At 37.1% G+C, this 27,304-nt stretch overlaps 1 protein-coding gene across 3 annotated transcripts in view; it reads left to right on the plus strand.

The window, feature by feature from the left end:
- The window catches only part of SLC38A6 (solute carrier family 38 member 6), a 68,418-nt gene that overhangs the window by 306 nt on the left and 40,808 nt on the right, over positions 1-27,304 (plus strand). For 2 of the 3 annotated variants that reach the window (XM_043472232.1, XM_043472233.1), the window contains exons 2-5: positions 1,042-1,172; positions 3,001-3,074; positions 19,075-19,127; positions 22,278-22,317. In XM_043472232.1, the coding sequence (XP_043328167.1) occupies positions 1,042-1,172; positions 3,001-3,074; positions 19,075-19,127; positions 22,278-22,317 (298 nt within the window). Of the gene's footprint in view, positions 1-1,041; positions 1,173-3,000; positions 3,075-4,671; positions 4,777-13,079; positions 13,153-19,074; positions 19,128-22,277; positions 22,318-27,304 lie in introns of those variants that run through there. The other variant, XM_043472236.1, reaches the window with a different exon arrangement.

The raw sequence follows: 27,304 nt of genomic DNA on the forward strand, positions 1-27,304 counted from the left end.
GGGATGGCAAGGGGAGAGGGGAGAAGCTTAGGACCTGGGGCCCAAAGGCAGCAGCTGAGATTTCGAGATCTGGTGGAGTTCATCAGTGAGATAGGACCCTACCTGCCCTAGAAAGAAAAGCTGAAGCTGCAGGCTCAGGTGGAAGAGACGCAGCAGCAGGTGGAGGCAGGGGACCCCACTAGGGGAGCAGCCCCACGGTTATGCAACTCACTGCTCTCAGTATCTTTGTCGGCTTCTCGTTTTTTTCCACCAGTCTTGTGAGCTTTTTGCAAGAGTCACAAGATTTTGCTTTTCTCAGCTTAGTCATTGGGGACCTGTAAACATCTTACTACAGATATACTTAACCGTGAAGGAGCGTGGGTGGCCTGGTAATAAGTACTTGGCACTTCCCTGACCCTAAAGCCTGTGCAGTGGGCACGTCGGCCCTTTAACTTAAGTCCCAAGGCAGTAACAGTTTCTACGACTTTATTCCCAAATGCTATTTTAGGGGAGAGTGTTTTCAAGGCGTATCCTCCCCAGAGCAACGTGAATTGCTTCTATTTACAATATCGTCATTGCATGGCATTCCCTGCCCATCTTTTCAGTTGGGCAGACTTAATTCACTAAGTGTATAAATAGAGATTAGTTTTGCAATCCTAGTAATTGGGAAGCAACAGTTGTCTAAAGCAACCTCGAGCTGACTCAGGGATTCTTCAGTTATCACGTGAGCTTGAGGCCATCTGCCTGCTCCCTGTCCCCACCCCATTTTACCCTATCTTCATCTTTTGCAGTTACAAGGTTAGTCATGCTTTCTTCCTGAAGCCTACTGGGTCTCTGCGCAGGTGGAGATGATTTTCCCAGGAAACTGGATTTCTGGAGCTGCACTAGTGGGAAGTGAGAAGGAAAGGAAAGGAGAAGAGGTCCTAGTTGCTGGTTGAGCGACTAGAATGTCACAGTATGTCTGTGGTTTTAGGAGACTCTCCATACCCTGTCAGTCATTTCTTGACCAAAGTTGGACTTCACCATTCAAACACTTAACTCTATCAATTCGTGTGCTTACAGGAAGTTCACACCCAGAGATCCCGAGGTGCTTCATTTGGTTTCTCAGTGTTTAATTTGATGAATGCCATCATGGGAAGTGGCATCCTTGGCTTAGCTTATGTTATGGCTCATACTGGTATCCTTGGATTTAGGTGAGTTTTTTTCTTGTTTTACTATTTTTTCTTTTTTTAATTTTGATAGTACATTGAGAAGCAAAGAGATAGGCTGTATGACTTGGTATTATACAATTTCTAGTTATTTCTGGGGTTCCTCTTATTCTTATATTGTTGCTAGTCTGTACCTTGAAAGGATGCTATATAATTTGTATTTTTTATCCAAAGTGTGTTTAATTAAAAAAAAATAGAAACTTGATCCACATTCCTTAATAACCTTAACAAGTGGCTTATTTGTTGTGTTCAGTGGGCCAAAGTAAATCAGAGTTTATCAGTCATGCAGATTATTTATAAATAGCGATTTTGTGACTGTAAATAAAACATATAATCCTTTGGTTTCTCTCCATCTCTTTCTCACCTCCTGTTAAGTAGTCTTGTTTCACTTTCTGAGGCTAGACATGTACACTGTGTTTATTCCCTTACATCTTTTAAGACTCAGCTAATAGGCCAGTTTGCCAAGACAGAAGACATTGCTGTCTTTTCTGTGTTTCCATAGTACTTTTATATTCATTCTTTTATTATAATGTAATTATCTGTTTGCAAGTTATTTTCCCCACTGAACTCTGAAATCCGTTAGGACTAGATCTTATCCTAAGCATGGAGCATCATGCTTAATAGAATGAATGAACATGTTTGTTTTGTCAGTACAAGCAGACCTATTTTTTCTAGGAAATTTAAAATACAGTCTCATGTAGGTTCATTTTTGCTTTTACTTTGAATTTCTTGGTTAGCTAACCAACTTCTAAGTAACCCAACTTGCTTTTATTATGGGATGTATTTGCAAACTTTCATAGTTTTAAAACTTAAAAGCTATGTATGACACCTCAGGCAAGACATAATCATAGGACTTATTTCTTAGTTCCATTTGAAAAATCACATTTTTTACTGCAGGATCTCACATGCAGATATATACCACTGAATGGGTGCTTGCTGAATCATATCACAGTTTCCATCTGGTGATGCCAACCTTATTTTGTGAGGTCTCTGACATCAGTTGACAAGTGTACTTTCACCTCTCCATTTTGCTACTTATTAACAAGTATTAAGTGGACTGCAAAGATAGAATTTCTTCAACTTTAGGAGCACTCCTCTGGAAACTTGTCTTGCCAGTAGCTTCCTGAGAATAAGTAAGGGATTATGTATGCTATTTCTTTTCATACTTTTGGTGAGAGGACCCCAATTATTACATTACACATTTTTCAAATCGTGTCATTAAAAGTTAACTGTATTTTTTTGGATTGGTTTGTTGAGTATGTTTAATAGATGCTGAAATGCAGTGTTTATTCAAAATTATAGGGAGGTACTTATCATTGCGGGCTGCCCAGGTGACTCAGCAGTAAAGAACCCACCTGCCAATGCAGGAGATAAAGAGACATGGATTCAATCCCCGGGTCAGGAAGATCCCCTGGAAGAGGGAATGGCAATCCACTCTAGTATTCTTGCCTGGAGAATCTCATGGACAGAGGAGCCTGGAGGGCTACAGTCCATGGGGTTGCAAGAGTTGGACACGACTTAAATGACTAAACAGCAGCAACGCATCATTAAAAGGGGAGGGATTGAGGAAAGAAAAAAAGATAATGGGATTTCACAACTGAAACTTACTTAAGTTGGAAAGAAGACAGAGGAGCCTAGAGGGCTACAGTCCATAGGGTTGCAAAGAATCAAACATGACTGAAGCGACTTAGCACTCATGCACGCATGCACGTGACCGTTTGAATGTGGGAAAAAAACATGTTTTTTGAATGAAATACCATAAAAAGGAAACTTTTAGGGGACAAATTTGACCATGTACTCTTTTATGTTTTAGTTTCTTGCTGCTGATAGTCGCTCTCCTGGCTTCTTACTCAGTTCATCTCCTGCTTAGCTTGTGTATTCAGACAGGTAAGTAAAATGTGTGCTTATTTATTTGATAAAATAGCCTATTGAGATCATGTCTACCTACATCAGGTTGGCTGTCTCAGATCTAATTTCCAGTGGGAATATTAGGTAGGGTGTTTGAAATGGAGAATTTCAGAAGGTCAGAATATATGGACCCAGTCCTTCAGGGGAATAGCCGAGGACAGACGAGGAGGAGGAAACCAGCATCCTTCCTTGCCTTTCTCCACAACACATGACATGGTTTTCTAGGTTAGAATAGATTAGGGGAAGCACCTGAAAGGTGTTTAAAGGATCCAGACCTTGTGTTAGGGAGAAGCAGTACTCAGGTGTTCATGCTGATCATCTTTCTCCTAGGGTGATCACTTTCTGGAGAACACCTTCCCAGATCTACTACTGCTGTCTTTGCCCCCCATATATAGATGTATATAAATATATATATATATATATGTAAGTTTTTTCCACTTATGCAGTTCAGTCATGTATTGAATAGTCCTTTTAAGTTGCAATAAATAGAAGTGTATGAATCACGGAACTGCTTTCTTAAAATTTTTCTTTTGTCATTAACAAATACTCTGTGTCCACCAGTCCTGGTCTTTTTATCTGTCTAGTCTGATCTACCTTTGGATTAGGACAGTTATGATGCCAGAATCACAAGTTTAAGTCTTATGTGGCTGGGTTCACTTTGCCCTATCTGATGGGTTCACTTTGCCCTGTTGTTTTCAGGTTCTTAAGAAACAGAACAGATATATAAAATAGATAAAAATGGGATTGTTCTGGTTGGAACGGGTGTTTCTTGAGTATTTTAAGACTCTTGAAAACAGAGTTCTAAATCCACAGATCTAGTCTTTTTAATCTGGCTATGCATCAGACACACCTGCAGATTGTTCTGTAAACAGAGGTTTCTAAGCCTCAGGGATTCTAATTCCAAGAATATGAGGTAGGATTCAGAAATCTCTTTTTAAAAGTCCTCCAGGGGACTCTTACTCAACACTGACTTAGGATCCATAGTTCATAGCTGTAAATTGTGTCATTGCTTTTGGTCATTCAACCAACAAATACATTCCTTTGCTTGCAAGGGGCTTGGGTGACTGTGCATTCAGATAGAAATGCTAGGAAATGATGCAATGATATTAATCGCAAAGTAACAAGTTGTTCATAACAACATCCCAAATTCAGGAATAAGAGCATTAAAGAAGTATATTTGTAAATCCTGCTGAAAGGTGACTGAATTTTAATGCATGTTTTGAAATTTTGCTTCTTTGTTTGAAAAAGTTATTTTTACTTGGGATAGTTTATCTAACATCTTTATAGGTTATTTTTATCATGGTTTCTACTAAAAGATTAATATGTTAGTCAATCATGTGGCAATTATGTCTTCATTAACTGAAGTGTTTTGCTTTATTAATTTAAATTATTTGGAAGTATATTCAATTTATGAAGATTTCCAACTAATGCTATTTTTTTTTGTTTTATTTTCCTTCAGATTATATGTACTTAACTTTAAAATTCTGACGTCTTTTGTTCTTTTCTATAACTTTGGGGCATGTAAAGTGAAAAGCTCTGTTTCTCTTTCTTTTTTCTTTTTCTTTGATTTTTGTAGCTTACTTGGTCCATGAACTAACTTCTTCATGATTCTTCATACACACTGCTGCACCTGTCTGCTGTTGATTGAATTCCTTCAGTCACTGTAAAGTTCTCTATGGAGGTAGGCTTTAAAAATAATAACAAATCATATATATATATATATAGCATATGCATATGCTATATATATGCTAGAAAATAATGCACAGCTAAATTTCTCTCTAGTTTGTTGGGCTGTCTTAAAAGAGTATTCAGATTGGATTCGTTGGTTGGAGAAAGGATTATCACAAGTCTTTACAGATTAGCTTCATTATTTGCCTAGAGTGCAAGAGAAATTCTACCTTTATAAAAGTAAAGGATTTCTTTTCATGAAATTCTGCTATTTTTGATTTTATATAAGATTTGGAATCTGTCTGGACTTTTCTTGAGATCTGAGGAGGCATATAAGTTACCTTAATCTCTCTAGCCTTAGTTTGTACTTAGTCACTCAGTCATGTCCAACTCTGCATCCCCATGGACTGTAGCCCGCCAGGCTCCTTTGTCCATGGAATTCTCCAGGCAAGAATACTGGAGTGGGAAGCCATTCCCTTCTCCAGAGGATCTCCCCGACCCAGGAAACCTTTGTTTGCCAATTCTAAAATGGTTGTGATAATACTTTTCTCTTGGGATTATTGTGAGAATGAAATATAATGACATACGTAAAATGTCAAGTCCTTGGTAAAATGCTAGTAGCTTTTATTATTATGAGTTCTCACTGGGCCAGAACCTGTAAGGATTGCAAAGTATGTGTGTGTGTATATATATATATATAGGCTGCATGGCATGTGGGATCTTAGTTCCCCAACCAGAAATTGAACCCATGCTCCCTGCAGTAGAAGCAGAGTCTTAACCACTGGACCACCAGGGAGTTCCCCCAAGGCGCTGTACATACTGTACTGCGTCCCCAAAACAGTTGGCTCATTATGATTCTCTAGGGAAATGTTTATGCTCTGGGAATAAATGAAGAGCTCCCCTCCTCTGGTTTCCACGTCAGTGTCAACAGAAGAGAATCAGAGTCTTAGAACTCAGCCTGTATCTGGTCGGGACTCTACTTCCTAGTCCTTGATCCCCACCACTCACTGCATTGTCATCATTATTTGCCTTGAGATCATTTGAATTAATGATCTTATACCACTTAATTTATGTCAATTTATGTCACTCAATTTATGTCAACCAGTTCAAGAATCCTATGTTATCCTTCATTTCCCAGACCCACCCAACATAGTTCTGTCTTTTTCTTTTTTTAATTTTATTGAAGTATAGTTGATTTACAGTGTTGTGTTAATTTCTGCTACACAACAGAGTGATTCAGTTATACAAATATGTGCATTTTTTCGTATTCTTTTCCATTATGGTTTATCACAGGATATTGAATATAGTTCCCCTCAACTCTTCCGAATATTTCCTTACCTTTCTCACTCTAGGAGAACCTAAGACTTCTCTGTGAACACTGCTTTCCCTGCACTCAAGTGGCCTCTCTTTTCTCTTCCATGTCCCTCATACTGGTCTAAAGATAGGATAGATGTGCTACTGACATCTCATTTCCACTTCTTCTCCCTAAACCCCAGCTTTGAATCTCATAACTTCTACCTTATGGATATCATATACAGACTCCTCAGCCACGTTTTGTCATTTTATGAACATTTTAGCTTCTGCTTTCCTTTCAGTTTCTTAAGTATTACCCCATCTGGATGGGTACGGGATGATTTCAGTACCCATGCAGATAATCTAGTACTTCCATTTCCTTAACTTTTTCTCTTCTAATGATTATATTCTCTGCCTACCTCAGCTACGTATTTCCCTGGTCATACCATTGATCTTGTCTTTACTGAAATTTCATCCTCTTCAAAATCTCATTTTCAAGAATCCACCCTCCAAAAACTACCATCTTTTTAAATTTTTAAAAAATTCATTCCCTCAAGTACTCCAACTCTGGTGATTCTTTGCCCCCACGTGGGCTTGAGTTCATCGATCTACTACTTTTGCTCTCTGCTTCACTCTCTTGTCCATATTTCCTCTCTGTATCCAGTTGAAGTTTCTTGTTGTTACAATCACACCCTTGCTCCTCCCTTTCACCATACTACTTTCCTGGCAAAACTCCAATCGCAGTTAAATGTAACAGCCTACCTCACACATGCACCTGTGCAGTTGACTATTCCTGAAGAAGAGCATACAGCCATGCAGATTAATGTCACTGTAACTCAGTGTCTAGTGGATCTGTGATGCTATCGTCTAATCCTTATTAACTTCTTCAGTTCATTCACTTGCTTCCTCTGCTATCTAGGAGATGACTTTCATTTCTTCTTTCTCTCAGACCTTCAACACATTCTCCTTGATTTCATTCTTACCTGATATCCTCACTTTCTTTTTCACTGAGAAAACAGAAACAATCATAAAAGAACTTTATAAGCTCTTACTACCACTTCCACCCACCCATCTTCACCTGCGCCTTATGTTGTTACTTTGGATGAACTCTCTGTGTTCCTGTCTGAGGCTAGCCCCTCCACTTCTGCTGTGACCCCGTCTGCTCTCACCTACAGTATTCCAGCCACTTTCTCCCTTCTCTCTTTTTTTTCATCATCTTTGTACCTTTCTTTCTATCAGTTTACAAATAGATTATAATTTCTTCCACTTAAAAAATGACTCTGCATTCGTTCACTATACTCCATGCCTTCATAGGGGGTGACTATCAGGTGGCACTAGTGGTAAAGAACCTGCCTGCCAGTGCAAGAGACTCAAGTTCAATCCCTGGGTCAGGAAGATCCCCTGGAAGATTTCATGGCAACCCACTGCACCTGGAGAATCCCATGGACAGAGGGCCTGGAGGGCCCCAATCTATAGGGTCATGAAGAGTCGGACACAACTAAAGCAACTTAGCACACATGCACACCGTCGTAGTAAAGCGCTTGTCAAAACAGTTGTCCCTACCAGATACTTCCCCTTCCTCTTATTCTCTCTTGAACACTCTTCAGTCAGCCTTTCCCCATTATTACACAGAAATTATTGTACCAGCGTCTTCCACCTTGCTGAGCCAGTGGTCAGTTCTATCTTCATCTTAGTTGACTAGTCAGCACCACTGGACACAGTTGGTCACACCTTCCTCTGTAAAACGCTTATTCACAGTCTCCTGGTTTCCTTCCCGTTTATTTCCTTCACAGAATATGCTTTTCCTCTGCTAAATCCTTATCTCCCCGTCTTCTAAACATTGGAGTATCCCTGGTATTGTTCCCCTGATCTCTTTTCTTTTACACCCTTGGGCTCATTACAGCCCTAAAATTGATACCCCTAGCTTGAATCTCTTCCCCTGAATTTCAGACTCATTCAGCTTCCTTCATGATATTGCCACTTGGATATTTAATACGCTAATCTCAAATTTCCCTCTTTACACTGCCAGTCTACACTTTCCACTGTTTTCCTATCTAAGTAAATGATAAATCTTCCTTCTAGTTGCTCAGGCCAAAGACCTTAGAATTATTCTGGACTCTTCTTCTCATACTCCAAATGCAATTTCCAAATGTGAGAAAGTATCTGTCCTATAATTTTGAAAGTAAAATACTGACAAAACAAATGTGAAGACCGTGATGAAAAGGTATAGAGGCTAACCCTGGATCCAACATTTGTATTAGTATTTACCTACATGAATTGAAAATTTATGAGCATGGATATTTATTCATAATTGTCAGAATTTAGAAGTAATGAAGATGCCCTTCAGTAAGTGAATGGATAAACTGTGGTCTGTTCAGTTAATATAGATACTTCAGCACTTCAGAGAAATGAACTGTCAAGCCTTGAAAAGATTCAGACATGGAGGAATCTTATAAAGGCATCTTGCTAAATGAAAAACCCAGTGTAAAAAGGCTACATTCTGTATGGTTCCAACTATATGACATTCTAGGAAGGATAAAACTATGGAGACAGTGAGAAGATCAGTAGTTGTCAGGGCTTAAGAAGGAAGGGAGCAATGAATAGATGGAAGCATAGATGAAATTTAAGGCAGTGAGACTATTCTGTATGATACTATACTGGTAAATACATGTTGTTATTCATTTGTCAAAACCATAGAATGTACAGCACCAAGGATGAACTCTAATCTGTGGACTTGTGGTGATAATGATGTGTCAGTGTAGATTCACTGATGTGACAAATGTACCCCTCTGGTGGGGGATTTTGATACTGGGTGGGGCTGTGCATGTGTGGGGATAGAATGTGAAGACTGTCTATACTCTCTGCTCAATTTTGCTCTGAACCTAAAACTGCTGTAAAAATAAAATCTGTTAAAAAAAAAATTAAGAAAAGAAACAAACTCAGAGGGAAAGAGGAAACAGAGATAATTCACAGACCAGATGAAAATTTTAAAAACTATATTTAATAGCTTCAGAGAACCAAAAGAAGATATTACATTATTGAAATAAGAACAAGAAACTATTTCAAGCATATAGTAAGAATATAAGAGTCCTAGATGTTAGAAATTAAATTTAAAATTAATTTAGTAGCTGGGTTGAAAGAGTTAAGGAAATTTCCTGAGGGGAAATAAAAAGACAAGGAGCTTGAAAATGGGAGAAAAAATATAAGAAAATGAGAGGATCAGTCCAGGAGGTTCAGCATGCAAATAATAGGAATTCCATAAAAACAGAAAAATTAGATGATAGGAAATTATCAACAAAATAATACAAGCAAAGTTTTTGTAACTGAAAGAAATTAGTTTCCAGATTGAGAGAATTTTTCCAGGTAACCAGTGTAATAATTATAAAAGAATTCATATCAAGATGCATCTTTATGAAAAATTAGAAATACAGTTGTAAAGAGACTATACTGAAAGCTTCAGAAAGGAGAAACAAAAAATTCTTATGCAAAGAATCAAAAACTATAGTGACGAAAGACTTCCCAGGAAGAACTATAAATAAGAAGACTATAAAGCAATACCTTCAGAATTCTTGAGGAAAATGATCTCAATATAGAATGCTACATCTTGCCAAACTATTATTTAATTGTACCGGGAGAATAATGACATAAAAGACTCAAAAAAATTATCTCCCATACACTCTTATGTAATGAGCAATGGAGGATGCCATTTACCAATGTTCAGTTCAGTTCAGTCACTCAGTCGTGTCCAACTCTTTGCAACCCCATGGACTGTGGCACACCAGGCTTCCCTGTCCATCACCAACTCCCAGAGCCTGCTCAGACTCATGTCCATCAAACCTGATGGTGATGCCATCCAACCATCTCACCCTCTGTCGTCCCCTTCTCCTCCTGCCTTCAGTCTTTCCCAGCATCAGGGTCTTTTCCAGTGAGTCAGTTCTTCACATCAGGTGGCCAGGGTATTGGAGCTTCAGCTTCAGCATCAGTCCTTCCAATGAATATTCAGGACTGATTTCCTTTAGGATTGACTGGTTGGATCTCCTTGCTGTCCAAAGGACTCTCAGGAGTCATCTCTAACACCACAGTTGAAAAGCATGAATTCTTCAGCGCTCTGCTTCGGTGCTCAGCTTACCAAAGTTAGGTAGTACCAAAAAAATTAGGGAATCTAGCACAAGAAAGAAGCTCCCTGGTGGATCAGACAGTCAAGAACCCACCTGTTCAATCCCTGGTTGGGAAGATCCCCCGCAGAAGGGAATGGCAACCCACTCCAGTGTTGTTGCTTGGAGAATCCCACGGACCGAGGAGCCTGGTAGGCCACAGTCCATGGGGTTGCAAAGAGTTGGACATGACTGAGCAACTTACACACACACAGCACAGGGGAGAAGTGGAGGGAATTCCAGGACAACAGCCAAACAGCAGGTCTGAGAGGCACCTGCAGGTTGAAGTAATTCTTTTCACAAAGGTGCAGTCAGCTCTCCAGATCATGCTTGCCTTCAGGATTTTGTTCAGGATAGAAATCCATTTCTTTTTCTTCTTCCTGAAGGGAATGCCTTTCTCATTTGTCTGTCTAGCTCTAATTCATACTAACTGTTAGATTAGCAGTATATTAGCAGTCAGACCTGGCTGTTACAGAAGTCTAAGAATCAAATAGTGGAAGATTAAAGCAAGGTATTAACAAAGAGAATAAAAGGAGAAAAAAGCAAGTTAAGAAACTTGGGGAAGTTAGACTGAATGTGGAGGAGGGTCTGTCTGAGGATATCTCCCAGATTTCTGACACAGGCCACTGGATTAATGATAGTGTCATTAGTGGACATAAGAACACAGCAGGAGATGCTAGTTCAAAATAAAAATGAGTTCAGTTTTGGATATGTGCACTCTGAAGTAAAATTAGACGGACCGGTCCTAGAAGTGAGGCCCAGGATAGAGGCTCACTCATTCATCCTATACTCATTTATCTGTGAGGATTACAGAGATAAATGACTTACTTCCTTCTCTTAAAAAAGCTCATAATCTAGAAGGGGAGACAAATATATAAGCAAATGATTTATAATGTAGTGTGATCATTTAAATATGTGCAAGGTATAATGATAGCTCAGAGGAGAGAATGTTTTGCCTTGTCTCAGTGGGGGGTGAGGGGGGTGGTGAGGGTCAGCCAGTATGTGGGAGGACCTAGCTAAAAAGGAATTTGACCAATAGACAAGGCAAGAGAGAATATTCCTGCACATACAAAGGTACATACTGAATATTTTACCCACCATACCAAAACTAGTTTACTGTTATTTATGCTTAAGATACAAAGAAGAAGATGAAACTGAATAAATAGACAAGGGTCAGATCTTAAGGATTTTGGAACTTTTGTTGAGGCAGTGAGAAGTAATTGAGGTGGTTGGAAAAGAGTCAAAGTAGATACTAGGATTCACCAGTTGTTGCTTCCAAAGAGAAGTTTGGTCCTTCTGAGAGCCCACTGAGAAAGAGAACACATCTTCCTCTTTCTAACGGTTACAATTCTTTTATGAGGATTTTATTTTTTAGCAATAATGAGAAAATAAAGAGTAAAATGACCCCCTTGCCCTCCCCATTTTTTTTTTTAATGAAACATGCTAGAGTGGTGATTTGAAATCTATCACAGCACCCTCTTTTTGTTAAAAAAAAAATTCAAAATGTTTCTTATATTACCTGAAGTGAATTCCTATAGGTATTATAACCCACTTGTGGTGGGCTAAATTAGTTCATTTTGGTTCAGTCGCTCAGTCGTGTCTGACTCCTTGCGATCCCGTGGACTGCAGCATGCCAGGCTTCCCTGTCCATCACCAACTCCCGTAGCCTACTCAAACTCATGTCCATTGCTAAGTAAAGGTGCCCCCAAAACACATCCAGATTCTAATCCCTGTGAATGTTACCACTGATGGCAAAAAAAGGGACTTTGCGAGGCAGACTATTTTGTGGACTCAGTGCAGTTACCTGGTCACAGGTAGAAAGAGAGCGCTCAGACAGCAGTGGAGAAGGCAATTATGACCACAGAGGCAGAGATGGGAGTGATCTGGCCCAAATCAAGTCAGGCCAGCTGTCACCGGAAGCTGGAAGAGGCAAGGAACAGATTTCCTCTAGGGCCTCTACAGAAACTGTGGCCTTTCTGCTACCCTGATACTGACTCAGTGAGACTGATTCTGGCCTTCTGACTTCTAGAATTATGAGAGAATAAATTTCTGCTCCTTTAAGTCGCCAAATTTGTGATACTTTGTTACGCAGCCATAGGAAACCAATACAGTACATTAATATAATGCCATATAGCAAAGTAAAGGAGAAACAAAAACAAAATAAACGCTGTTAGTGATATGATTTTTCTAAATGGGAAACAGTTTTTGGCAAAGTTCCAAACAAAACCAAACATAGTAATTATATTCCTGGAAATTTTAGTGTGTGTTGAAAGCATTAGCCATTGTTTTCTCAGCATCTACCAAACAGAGGGTGTTTAATAAAAGCTGGGTATGTGGGTGATGATGGATGGATATATTAGAGCTACAGAGGGATTCTATTTTAAAAGTTCCAAATTTAACACACAGGCAGAAATTACATATGTCAGAAGTACCTTTGAAAATTTATTGTATAGTTTATAAAATAGAGTGTACAAAGTTACATGTTGGACACCAAGATACCATTTCTCAATAAAGTTGAGAGCCTTTTATTTTTCCCCTACATATGTGAAGGCTTTGGATCTCCTTAGGGTCCCATTCAGCACTGAGATGCTCTCATTGTGAGAGCAAATGAGACTGAAACTGATTGAAAGACAGTAGATTCCTATTTCCTATCTCAGTGCTCACAGTATTTGTTTATTGTTTGGTATGACAGCTGCCCACACTATTTATAATTTTGTATCTTTTTCTTGTGATTAATGAGCATAGTTCAGTATTCCCACAATTAATTAAGTGGGCTGATTACGGGACTCCATCTTCAGTGAATGGTGGTCTTGTCTCATCCTTTCTGCTGGTAAGTAGTTCTCATCTTGCCTTGATTTTTCTCCCCTAGGGGCATGTGGCAGCGTCTGAAGACCCTGGTGGCTCAGACAGTAAAGAATCCGCGTGCAAGGCAGGAGACCTAGGTTCAATCACTGGTTTGGGAAGATCCCCTGGAGGAGGGCATGGCAACCCACTCCAGTATTCTTGCCTGGAGAATCCCCATGGACAGAGGAGCCTGGTGGGCTACAGTCCACGGGGTCGCAAAGAGTCAGACCTGACTGAACAACTAAGCACAAAGACATTTCTGGTTGTCAAGGCTGAGAATTGGTGGGCAGGGTGAGGCGCTGCTGGCGTCTCGTGAGGCCAGGGATGCTGCTAAACCTGCTACAATGCAGACAACAGCCCCCTCTGCAAACACTCATCCAGGTCCAAGATATCAGTAGTGGCAGGAGGAGAAAACCTGAGCTAGACTGTGTGTGTTCTCTGCTTTTGTCATGACCCGTTTGTATTGTCTTCCTTGATGGCAGAATGTTTCCTGTAGCAGAACTGAACTTTTGTTACTGGGCTGCAGGGAAGGATGGGTATAAGTCTTTGCAGGATTAAACATATTTTTAAATGAACCTCCTCTTTTAATTTTATCAGGGTAATAACAGTCACAGATGTGGATGTACTTGCCATGTGTATATGTGTGTGCACTTACGCAGGAGGACTTGGAACCCTTTCCTGCCCATTTTTCCCCACCTCTAGTTCCGTTTCCCAGAGTTCACAGCATTTAGAGTTTTGTTTTGACTTCTTTGGGGGAGTTACCTTTCTAAGTGTAACTAGTATTCTTCTACTGTTATTTATTGATTTAAGATATTATTTGTTGACACCTCATTATGTAAGGTGAGGATTTAGCTCGAGTACACTAGTCCTTGTAATTGTCATTAGTTTGTATTCAATAATTCTTTTACTGATTATTTGTGACTCTAAACAACACATTTAAAGTTTTGTTTTTGTTTCTTAGATGGTGTCTTTTTACTCTGCTACGTTGCATATATATATACTTGTATATATACTGTGCCTGCTTTCCCCTCTTCTCTATTTCCCGTCGTCCTTCTGTTGTACCCTGATGTTGTCAAGATTGACAGTATTTACTTTCTGTTTTGTAATCTATCTTAAGTCATTAATGTTTTATGAATAAATTGAGTCTAAAGTTGAAAAACCAATGAATAGCATTTATAGGATATAACCGTGTGAATCCAGTTCACTGAAGAACCATGTGGTATGTTGGGACCCTAGAGCTTTCTCTGTGCCTGCAGGTATCTCACTTCTGTGACCCTGAAAGGAGTATGTTCTTTGTGCTCTTGCATTCTATTTTCTTTTACTATGAGTGCTCTAAAATCATGCCACGTTTAGTTGGCAAACTGATATTTAAATACACATTAAGAAAGATCAGAAGTGGTGGCACAGTTGCATAGGAGATATTCAATAAATGAAAGGCCTGCGTGACACTATTAGGGAGAAAAAAGACAGGAGGAAAATGAAGGAAAGCACAAGAAAGAAAAGAATTTCAAAATAAGAGTGCATTCCAAGTGGCCTGCTTTCTGAGGGTTGAACTGTATTTGAATAACTCATGTCCCTCAATCCAGTTCCAAAGATAATATTGCCGCTGCTGAAACTTGGGCTTTGTACTGTAACCAGAGTTTATTAATTGTCCTATTTCATTGAGGAAAAAATGCAAAGCAGACAGAACACTGGAGTAACTAGCTGGAAATATTCCACTGCTTCATGGGAAGCAGCTTTCCAAATGATTCCTGTGGAGGCCAAACTCTTGGTCTAGCCAAAATAGCACTAAAGTGTGCCTTGATGGTACATTAAAGAAGAAAATTTTTCCCAATTTACTTGATTCAGATTTACAGCCTTTCTGCCCCCTCAAAGACATAGCATTGATTTCTTTAATATAAAAAACTAATTTCCTAAAATAGATTGCTAGTAACTGCTTTCAGTTATTTATTTAGAGAGGATTGTGCCAAGTATTGCTTGTTTGAATTCCTGTAAAAGGCTGAATTAATTTCATAATTTTCATAATTAATGTTATTCCTCTTCTGTAAGAATTTGCTATTAGCGTGACTGGTCATTACCATATCTTGTTTTGATAGCTCTCAAAGCATCTTTAACATTATAAATAAGGTATTAACATACTGATCATATGTTTTGCTTTATAAATCATATTTGATAAAACCTTTTGTTTTTCACTTAATATTGACATTTTTCATTTTATTATAAACATAGCTTTTAATGGCTGCATATTATTCTACTAGATATACCTACCATAATTTACTTAACCAGTTTATCATCATTGAGCATTTAGGTATTCTTTGTTTTCAATATAATAATGCATAATGAGTATTTTTGCATACGGTGATTTCTCTGATTTTAGCCTTATTTCCTAATATGCACGCTCCCAGGGGTCAAATATTATAAATGTTTTCAAGGTTCATTGTTGAGATTACATTCTGAAGTCAGTTCCAATGTACACTTAATTGTCCAAATGATAGAACAGAATTTTAAAAGTATTTCACTATTGTTTTGGTTTATGTGTCAAAATGATTCAAAAAACTGTTAAAAAGTGAATGTGGAGATAAAGCATTTGGCTATGTACATATTTTATTTTAGCAATGCCTCAATATTAGGCCAGAAGCCATTATTCATACTCATGATGTCTCAGACATGGAAAAGTACTTCTAATTTTTGCAACATAAAAGAAGTAAGATGACAGTTATGGAACTGAATGACTAGCCAGATCTGCTGACTTGAAAACTAGAATTAGGATTTGAACATAATAGTCTCCGTTTAAAAGTCTAAACCTTTTTTCACTCTGAATTTGGGGCTCTGCTGTATTTAGAGATATTTTTAAAAAACTAGAAAATAACAGAATTAATTTGAGATTGCTAAGATGTATGCCATTGTTGTCTGAAGTTGCAGTTACAGCTATCTTCATTAAGCTGTTAGTGTGGTTATATTTTTTGGAGTAATGTTCTAATTTAAAGATTAAGACTAAGTGTTTTATTTATTTAAATTTAGGTAATTGAAATATCAGTTCTTTTTGGGTTATTTCAGTATTATTTTTGCCTATAGCAAAGTTACTTGCTTTTTAAAAAATTTCTATTTATTTATTTATTTATTTTTAATAGAAGGATAATTGCTTTACAGTATTGCATTGGTTTCTACCAAACATCAATGTGAATCAGCCATAGGTTTACCCATGTCCCCTCCCACTTGAACATCCCTCCCACCTCCCTCCCTATCCCACCCCTCTAGGTTGTCATCCAGCCCCATTTGAGTTTTCTGAGTCATACAACAAATTCCCACTGGCTATCTATTTTACGTATGGTAATGGATGTTTTCATGTTACTCTCTCCATACCTGCCACCCTCTCCTCCTTTTCTTCTCAAGTAACTTTTCATGTTTACTAATATATAATTTATGGGGCTCTCTAAATGGCACAGTGGTAAAGAATCCACCTGCCAATGCAATAGATGCAAAGAGAAGTGGGTTCTATCCCTGAGTTGAGAAGATCCCCTGGAGTAGCAAATGGCAACCTGCTTCAGTATTCTTGCCATACTTGTTTTCTCCTATTTAAAAGTGAAACAAATCCTAGCCACATTTTTTTTTTTTTCCTAGCCACATTTTTTGAAGAGTATTATCTTGATAACTTGCTCCCTGACAAAGAAACTAATGCAAAATAGGCAATTTTTTAAGCAAGTTATGTGATGTATTTCCATGTATAACACTGAAAGCCTCCTTGCTTTAAGTCCTTGGAAGGAAAGTTTTTTTAAATAACACTTTCAACTGTAATATGAAAGAGAGATGCTGAAAATGAACAATGATGTTCCTTTATTTTTTATTTTTATTTTCAATGATGTTCCTTTAATCTCATGCTTCATAGTGACAAATCAGAGACCTCCTGAAGATTTGGTTCACATACACATAGTATGTAACAAAATTCCCTTCCCAATGTCAAATTAGAAGCTAATATTTAGAGCTTTTTCTGGTTGAATATATAACACCAAGTCTTTGGAATGTTAAATATAAAAAATTGTATCCCTATAAATAACATTATTACTTAATTATGTTTAGGAACTTTGAAACAAACTTGTAGAGATTTATTAGTTGAAATAATTATTAATTTTTGTGATGACATTCACTTTAGAACATATGCATTTGGAAAAATAGAATTTGGGCATTTCAAGTAGAGGAAAAAATTCCAGATCTCAGTTATTTAACTTTTTTTTTTTTTTATGTTTAAAATATGTCTACAATCTGCCCCTCTCGGATTATCCTAGGAAATTATCCTAGGAAATCTTTCATTGTTAAAGCATGAAGGTTCCAACTTGTAATTAAATTATATATTCCAAATTCCAAATTAAATTGTCCTTGCCCACTGTTGAGCAGTGTGTAAATACATTTTAAAAAAATAGCTGTGTCTGGGACTTCCCCTGTGGTCCAGTGGTTAATACTCCGTGTTCCCAATGCAGGGGTCAGTGCTTTGATCCCTGGTCAGGGAGCTAAGATCCTTCATGCCACATGACCCCGCTAAAAAAAATTAAAATGTTAAATAAAAATTTTTTTAAATGAAAAATAAGTATGTCACGCAAAAAGCTCTAAATTCTTTGATCAACCCTGATAATAAAAAAATGTTAAAAATTTTTGTTCTTAAGTAAAACATTTTTTTAAGCATTTCACTGTTTTCTTTCTAACTTTGTAGTTATAACATGTAAAGACCACATATGGTTTTCAAAATGCTTATGTTTTCATACTTGATGAAATTTGTTCACCTTATAGCATGTTTAAAAAATTGATTAGAAGATCGTGTCACTTTAGAGCTAAACAGTGCTAAAAGATGAAAGTATACAGGAGTTTTTTGTTAATATAGTGATAGCTTAAAGAAACCCATATATATCTTGAGAGTGTGTTGCTATTGTCAAGTCTTAGTATCTGCTAACCTGCCTTTTTTATGGCATAAACGCTATAAAGTTAAGGACTTCTCAAACTTTGTTGTTCAGCCACTAAGTTGTGTCTGACTCCCTCAGCCCCACGAACTAACTGTAGCACGCCAGGCTTCCCTGTCCTTCACTATCTCACAGAGTTTGCTCACATCTGTGTGCATTGAGTTAGTGGTGCTATCTAATCATCTCATTCGTTGCCACCCCTTCTCCTCTTGCCCTCAATCTTTCTCAGCATCAGGGTCTTTTCCAATAAGTCTGCTCTTTACATCAGGTGGCCAAAGTATTGGAGCTTCAGCTTCAGTCCTTCCAATGAATATTCAGGGTTGATTTCCTTTGGGATTCACTGGTTTGATCTCCTTGTTGTCCAAGGGACTCTCTCGAGTCTTCTCTAGCACTGCAATTTGAAAGCATCAATTTTTGACACTCAGCCTTCTTGATGGTCCAACTCTTACATCCATACATGACTACTGGAAAAACCACAGCTTTGGTTTAGGATTATATAAACATTTTTAATTCTCTTATTTTTACCTCTGGTATCACTAATTTTAAGATGAAACTTCCATTTAAGGACAAATTGGGTTCTTTTATGGGCCATCTAATTTTCATCTTTTCTGTAATCACACTTCTAGAACATGTGGAATGAAAATATAATTTCATACTCTCTATGATGAGAAAGAAAATATATTCCCTTATCACAGGATGAAGGTATTGTTTCCATCTGAATACATTATATCCTAGGTAGCCTGGAAAAGTGAATGTCTCTGAAAGAATGATATAGCTTTTATACTTTATTAAGCTTTATTTACATAGACAGTTTTTAGAAACTTGTCAATGAAAATTTGTATTTGGACAATGTAGTCTGTGAGTGCTGTTCAGTGAGAAGTGGGTTGTTCTTGAGTAATTATTATTTGAATTAATGCAACCTGGGTAGTTAGACAACCTTGGGAACTGCTAAGTGCTATAAGAGGACATTATCTTTATGGATCATAAGTTTTCAACTTCCCCCAAGTCAGTACTTCTGCTTTAAATTTAATAGTATTGTGTAAAAATAACAATTATAATTTCTCTCAACAGCTGTGACATCTTATGAAGATCTTGGACTCTTTGCATTTGGATTACCTGGAAAGGTAATTTTTTTTTTTCTCCCTGCTGTATTAAAAATCCTGAAAGGCAGTTTTTCCCTTCCATTTCCAGTTAGAAAAGACAAGTATATATAGGAGGAAGAAATTAAGGGAATAAAAGGAAACTAAAGTGAAGAAAGGGAATGATGGGAGCAGGAAGAAAAGAAGAAATCTCTATGACCTTCCTAAAAATGCATTGATAAATATAATTCAACACTTAAATTTTTTTGTGTTTTTTACTCTAACAAAGGAGGGCAGTGACTTAAAATTTTAAATCAGTAACACTGGCCTGTTTTAACATTTTGTAATTAATTTTGATTAGATTATGTTTGAATTATCATGAAGACTGAAGAAGACAGATGCATAGAATTAATCTTATAGCATGTTTATAAAATTGATAATTAGAAAATCATGTCATTTAAGAACTGAATAGTACTAAAAGATGATCCTTCCTTTGTAAGTGAGGAAATTAAGGCCCAGAGAAGGGAAGGGGCCTGTTTGTCTACAATTACTTAAGCCAGTATGGAACCATAGGACTCCAGACTCAAAATCTATTACTTTTCCTCCTCAGAATAAGAGAAATAACAACAGTATTTATGGGGCATTCATTTGCTGTGGGCATGCTAAAGTAGTTTAGTTAAACTAATTACCTGTCTTCTTCCACAGATAATCTGGAGTTAAATATTATTGTTAGTGTTTTAATAATTATTTTTTATTTCTGAAGAGCTATCATACTTCTAAAACCCATTTTTATGTTGATTCCAAACAGAGCTTTTTCTTTTCATTTTGTAAATCTGTTGTTTGTGTTTTTTATTTATTTTTAAACTAAAAGGATACTATTTTGTTGATGGCTGAACTAACTTTTAAGAATTAAGTCTGAGAGGAAAAAAGATACAGCTATGTAATGAGGGGCGGGAGATGTGTATTTGCATTCAAATTAACTTTGTATTTAAAGTGCAAAAGAGAATATTTAAATCATGTTATATCATCTCATGGTTTGGATCCTTATAGCCTGAAATTTGAACTAAACGGAGACTATGTTACTTTTGAGGGTAAAGATTGTTGTTAATCATCCTTGCTAACAATTTTTCTTGAAGATCAGTATATTTGTTATAATTAGGATCAATTTCCTGCATCCAGTTTAACCAAGGGAGAAGAAGGAAATGTTATTTATATAAGAAAACTCTCTAATTAATTTAATACAATCTATGAACATGACCGAGCATCATCACTGTTATTTCACGTTAGTATTTCCTTCATTCCTTGGACAGCAGCAGAGTCTACAAGAACATGGATTATTGAGAGTCCCCTCTTCCTATACTCTCAAGTAGCTGCATTACCATTTTAGTGTATGCACACAGTTCTTAGCAGGTGGATACACAGACGGAGAATACTATAAATGAAGAGTTATTTGTTTGTTTGTTTGTTTAATATTTTCTCTCAACTTCCAGAGGTGGCTTGAAACTTTCCTATTTCCTTCTTCCCAGATATTATATGAATATAGATATGACATATGATAGGGTAACATTATTCTGAAATTAAATATTTTTGAAGTGATTTGAACTTTTTAAGAAAAATGTTTTAATTGTCTATATGGATTAATGTACTTGCCAAATATTTATTGAGCAAATACCATGTGGCCATGCACTGTACTAGGCACTAGAAAGATGGATAGATGGATAGATATATTGATTTTCTAGATCAAAAATGCTTCAATTGAGCCAGAAAATGGGAAAATAACTCATCAATACGTTGATATTATTGCTTTTTGCAGTATATTCATAGAAAAATCCAAATTTCATGTGTGATTGACAACAGATATCAATTGCATATGAAAGACAGTGTACAGAAATTTCAGAAAAGTCTTTTCACAAATGACTGTGAGTGACATTTTGGAACTAATTTTTAAATGGGTTGACATGTAAAGGTTTTTCTGGAAAATGTTAGAATGACAATTATATCTTCAAAGACATCTTGCCAGATGTTTCTATCATTAGCCCTGCTTTTCAAGACCTCTATGTCTTGATAACTTAGTTTGTTCCCAGGATAGGCAAATGGAATTCCTAGAAGAAGGGTGATCTCTTCCCAGTCCATGCATGACTGAATGATCTTAGATAGCTAGTCAGCTCCAGATATACACTGGAGGTACAGATTCACCAAGATTTAAGTGATTGAAAGGCCCAAGTGGAAGCAGAATGTTTAATCATTTCTTCTGAGTGCATCTGATGACCAAGAATGGATAAAGTGCTGTCTTGTATTTCCCAGGAATCCCATCAAAGATCACAAGTTAGCAGGCCTGCAGGCTGAACTTAGTCCTCAGGCGTGTTTTGTTTGGCTCAAATCTTTTTTTATTTTTAGCTGATTGCCAACCAAGAGTTATGACATTTTGAAAGAATTCAGTTTCTGACTTTCCTTGAAAAATCAGAAGATCCAGCTACATTGGATTCACATTCTCACATGTCAGCAACTGGCCAGAACTGCATAACAGCTGCCCCATTTTGAAAGAGGAGAAATTCTCCAATATATTACAGTCTTCACTACCTCCTATTGTCTTAAACTTAGCCCACTGCATGTTACTGAGTTTGAAATGCTTCGGTTTTCAGATATGTGGGCTCTAGAGTTTTCTGCTCTAGAATTTATTTATCCCTGCAACAAGGCTCCCATGTTCAAGGCTTGGTGTTTGCCAAGCTGATACACTCTGAAGGTTATGTTTCCTTTTATACAATACAGCATTCGCACAACACACCTCAAGCTGTCTCAGTATGCCTAGCAAAGCAATGTGATATAACCAGTTTAAAAAAAAAAAAAAACGAATAAAAAAAAGGAGACCAAATAGATTCAATTTCAATTCTTTGGTACTTTGATAACCGTTGATTCCCTAGCTTTTTAACACTTTTAACTGTTTTAAAAATGGCTGCCAAGGAAACTTTCAAAAGTGTGCTTTATAGTAACCATGGAACTATTAAAGAAAGGCTTTTTATGTGATGATTATTAGTTTTATATATTACAAATGGCTGGCAGAATATGTTCTTTTCAGTTTCTCTTCCCTCAATTTCTGCATCTGTTTTTAAGTAATAGTTATTGGATTTTAATAAAATACCAATCCTTTTATATTATTTCCCCTTTCATCTTCTGAATACATTTGTTCTTTTATAGGTGATGGTGGCAAGCACCATAATAATTCAGAACATTGGAGGTAAGCAATTGAAAGTGCACGCTTATGCCTAGACGTGGTGGAAATGATTTCCTCCTTTGGTTTCTTGCTTGCTACAGGTCCAGCCGGGAACCTAAACCTCTATAGACATAGGTATCTCAGAAGCCCTGTGTGTTAACCTATTAGTCTTTCTTTTTTTAAAAGATCCTTTTTAGCAGCCCTTGTAGGACAATAGCTTCTAAATTCAGCTGCAGCTAAACCCTTGCTTTCAGTCTTGTTATTAAGTCTGTGACACACCTCTGAAGCACTGCTTTCTGTAGTTGTGGTAGTGATGAAGTACAGCTTGGGAAAACTCTCCAGGTGATTCTGGAGTAGTTCCCCTCTATTTTTGTCCTGATCACCCGCTGTATGTATACTGCTTTAGAAGGAGGGATGTTCCATGGCTGTGAACAGTCATGTGTAGAAAGGCAATCTCCTTTTGTAAGCATGAAATCAAAAATGACCATGTGGAGTACAAAATAAACAAGCTTGAGACAAATAAAAAGTATTCTCACATTTTTTGGAATTCCCTATTTTCCCATTAAAAAAAATGATCTGGTATCAAGAACTGCAGAAACAAAAAGTACTGTTAAGTTAATTATTGATCGTTATTGACTAAATGTATTAAACATTTAAATCCAAAATCCTGTGGGAATCATGTTTGTATATGTTGTAAAGAAGTTACATCATGCTGAACAATGTCTTAATTTCCTTTTACCATTTACTGGAGTGCTAAATAAATGTTTTTAGGGTAAAGTTAAATACACAGAGTTAATATGCACTTTGGATCTTTCACAAGATTGTATGGTCAGAGGAAATTTTAATCTTATTTGTTATGTGTGACAGTTCAAAATAATTTGAAGATGATAGCTTTAAGAAAATTTAACTGATACTCAAGAGATCTGAGCTATTAGTATTTCAGTTTACGTTAAGTTCAGCAAAATTCCACATTTAATTAAGTTCAACAAAATTCCATCTTTAATGAATTTCTTGGTCAAGGAAAAAATTAGCATTCCAGCAATAAATTGTATTTGCCCTTGTTTTGGAAATCCTGAACATTCATGTTTTAATTCTTTGAATTTTCAGGGCAATATACATATATATATACACACACACACACACATAATAATTGAAGAAGAATGCTTTCTTGGATGTCATACCAAATAATTTCCTTTTTAACACACCTACTTTACTCTTCACATTAGAAGTCAGTAAACTGTCTTTTCCCTAATGGATCTAGAAAATGCCATGACTTTAAGATCTACTTTGGAATATTTTGTTTTAGCTAGTATGCTTAAATGTGTACTGGTAATGTCACTCATATGAAAATAATCCCTTATTTTCCTCTCTCTATGATTGTTGTTGTTTAGTCACTAAATTGTGTCCAACTCTTTTGTGACCCCATGGATTGTGGCCTGCCAGGCTCCTCTGTCCATGGAATTTCCCAGAAAAGAGTACTGAGTGAGTTGCCATTTCCTTCTCCAGGGGATCTTCCTGACCCTGAGATCGAACCCATGTCTCTTGCATTGGCAGGTGAATTCTTTACCACTGAACCACCAGGGAAGCCCCTCTGTATGATTACTAAGAACCATCAATCACAGTTTATATTTTATGTAGAATTTTCAGCTCAGGAATTTCGATCTAAATTTGTGACTATGTTAAATGCCTGCTGCTGTATTCTCAGTATCCTTCACCCTGATCGCTTCCTTGTCCTCTAAGCTGGTATGCAGCTGTTATTGTTCCTGACTCTTTTAGCACTTGCTGTTATTAGGTCGAAGTTACCTCTGTATATGCTTTCTTCCCCCACTATTATTATCAGCTCCTCTAAGTCAAGTATTAGTCTCATTTTTTTTTGTACTCCCGGAACCTAGCACAATATTTGGGACTTGATAAACCTTTTTTTCAATTAAATATTAGCTGAATATAATTTGTATGTGCTATTTGCAAGTACTTTGTAATATTCTAACTGTATTTATCAAGAAGAAGACCAAAGGGGACTTCTAGACTGATCACTAGCATTAAATATTTGAAAAGCTGAACATGAAACATGGAAAGACATTAGAGTAATTTAGTATTGTTCTGAAGGGCAGAACTGGTTCTAATGGGTAGAAATCTACAGTGAAGCTGGTTTGGTTCCATTTGAAATACTAAGGTTTGTGATAATGGAGATGTCCTACACTCCTTTGAAAAAGCTCTGGTATTCCTGAAAAAATTCAAACAGAGCTGGTTGTCAGAATGTTCTAGAAAGAATTTCTGCATTTCAGTTCAGTCACTTAGTTGTGTCCGATTCTTTGTGACCCCATGGACTGCAGCACACCAGGCTTGACTGTCCCATCACCAACTCCCAGAGCCTACTCAGACTCACGTCCTTTACGTCAGGGATGCCATCCAACCATCTCATCCTCTGTTGTCCCCTTCTCCTCCCACCTTCAGTCTTTCCCAGCATCAGGCTCTTTTCCAATGAGTCAGTTCTTCACATCAGGTGGCCAGAGTATTGGAGTTTCAGCTTCAGCATCAGTCCTTCCAATGAATATTCAGGACTGATTTCCTTTAGGATTGACTGGTTGGATACCCTTGCAGTCCAAGAGACTCTCAAGAGTCTTCTCCAACACCACAGTTCAAAAGCATCAATTCTTCAGCACTCAGCTTTCTTTACAGTCCAACTTTCACATCCATACATGACTATTGGAAAAGCCATAGCTTTGACTAGATGGACCTTTGTTGGTAAAGTAATGTCTCTACTTTTTAATATGCTGTCTAGGTTGGTCATAGCTTGTCTTCCAAGGAAGCAAACGTCTTTTAATTTCATGGCTGCAGTCACCATTTGCAGTGATTTTGGAGCCCCCCAAAATAAAGTCTATCACTGTTTCCATTGTTTCTGCATCTATTTGCCATGAAGTGATGAGTCCAGATGCCGTGATCTTAGTTTTCTGACTGTTAAGTTTTAAGCCAACTTTTTCACTCTCCTCTTTCACTTTCATCAAGAGGCTCTTTAGTTCTTCTTCGCTTTCTGCCATAAGAGGGGTCATCTGCATATCTGAGGTTATTGATATTTCTCCCAGTAATCTTGATTCTAGCTTGTGCTTAATCCAGCCCGGCATTTTGCATAATATACTCTGTGTATACGTTAAATAAGCAGGGTGACAACATACAGCCTTGACGTTCTCCTTTCCTGATTTGGAACCAGTCTGTTGTTCCATGTCCAGTTCTAACTGTTGCTTCCTGACCTGCATATAGATTTCTCAGGAGGCAGGTCAGGTGGTCTGGTATTCCCATCTCTTTTAAGACATTTCCACATTTTGTTGTGATCCACACAGTCAAAGGCTTTGGCATAGTCAATAAAGCAAAAGTAGATAATTTTCTGTAACTCGCTTGCTTTTTCAATGATCCAACGGATGTTGGCAATTTGATCTCTGGTTCCTCTGCCTTTTCTAAATCCAGCTTGAAAATCTGGAAGTTCATGATTCACTTACTGTTAAAGCCTGGCTTGGAGGATTTTGAGCATTACTTAGCTAGCGTGTGAGATGAAAGCAATTGTGCGGTAGTTTGAACATTCTTTGGCATTGCCTTTCTTTGGGATTGGATTGGGATTGGGATTGGATTCCCTCATTTGGTGGCAGATAGATCATCAATTCTTTCAGCTCTTAAGTTTGTTGATTGTCTTGCTTTGTTTTAGAAACTTTTTTTAAAAAAGTCACTTAAAAGCAGTCACAGAAATTTTTTGTGTTCCTCCAATTCAGTATGCTGGTAATGCTTATTTAATTTTTAGAATAATATCCTTGTGATTTTCTTCATATTGTCTAAAATTTTATTTATTGAGATCCCACTAAGTAATAACTGAAACATATTTTCAAAGCTGTTTTTCCTTTGTCTTAGCATGCATAAACCATTCCTTTATTAGAATAGAATTGGAAGCTTGCTGTTATGAGCAGAACACTGGGTTGGAAGTCAGGTGCCTGTTTATTGCAGGAAAGTTTCATGGCAGAGTTATACTTGGTTCAAAAGATGATTTGCTCTTTTCTTAGGTATCTTTAACAAGTCAGCCACTATTACTCTAAAAACTTTCATGGAGCTGTTCTTTTTCAGAAAGGAGAGTCTCAGTTCTTAGAACTACCCTTTATGGCAGCCGCTGAGCCTCTGAGGTTAAAGTCTAGGGACTCCAGCCTTAATAAGTAGTTTCTTGATTAACCTAAGTTGGGTCTGTGGAAGCACTTCACAGTTACTAAGCCATGTATGCTTGAGAAAAAATGGCATACTTATTTGGGAGGCTCTTTAACGTTGTACATATGACTTATTTGATGTTATTTCTTCTAAAAGGATTTTGACTTTTTATTAATTGGAGATACATTGGATATTTATAAGATGATATGAACAGGTTATGATATGATAACCTGTTATCATATGATATGATATGAACAGGTTAAATGTTCGCATCTCTTGCATGCCTACCTGTATATATAATGTAGTTCAGATAGCATTTTTGGAAGGATGGGATATTCATTATTAGTATAAGTGGTCAGAGTTTTTCAGTGATTGTTTAGAAATGAGAAATAATATAATAGATTATCTTTAAGTCAGGCCTATACTTGACACTCTATACTTACAGCAACACTTCAGGGTGGATGATGTTATCCTCATTTTACAGAGGATGAGATCAGTGCTCAGAGGGGATAAGTGACTTGCTTACCTTTACCCCTTAATAAAGCCAGGACTCAAATCTCACTTTGTCTGCTTCTAAAGGGCTTTGTTTTTTCTTCTCTGATTTAGTGAATGTTGAAAAGCTATGAAAGATTAAATGTTGAGGATTTTAAAAACTCCTTGGGGACAGGAACTATTTGTTTTCATTTGTTTTCCTAACTTGACCTAGTTTCTGGTAGAGGAACTCAATAAATAATATTTGTTGAATGAATGAGACAATTTTTAAAATTCTATTTAAAAACCTGAGATTTTGCCTCAAAGAGACAATTTTATATACCATATAAATGATGGA

This window comes from Cervus canadensis, chromosome 6, assembly GCF_019320065.1.
Source record: "Cervus canadensis isolate Bull #8, Minnesota chromosome 6, ASM1932006v1, whole genome shotgun sequence".
NCBI lineage: Eukaryota > Metazoa > Chordata > Mammalia > Artiodactyla > Cervidae > Cervus > Cervus canadensis.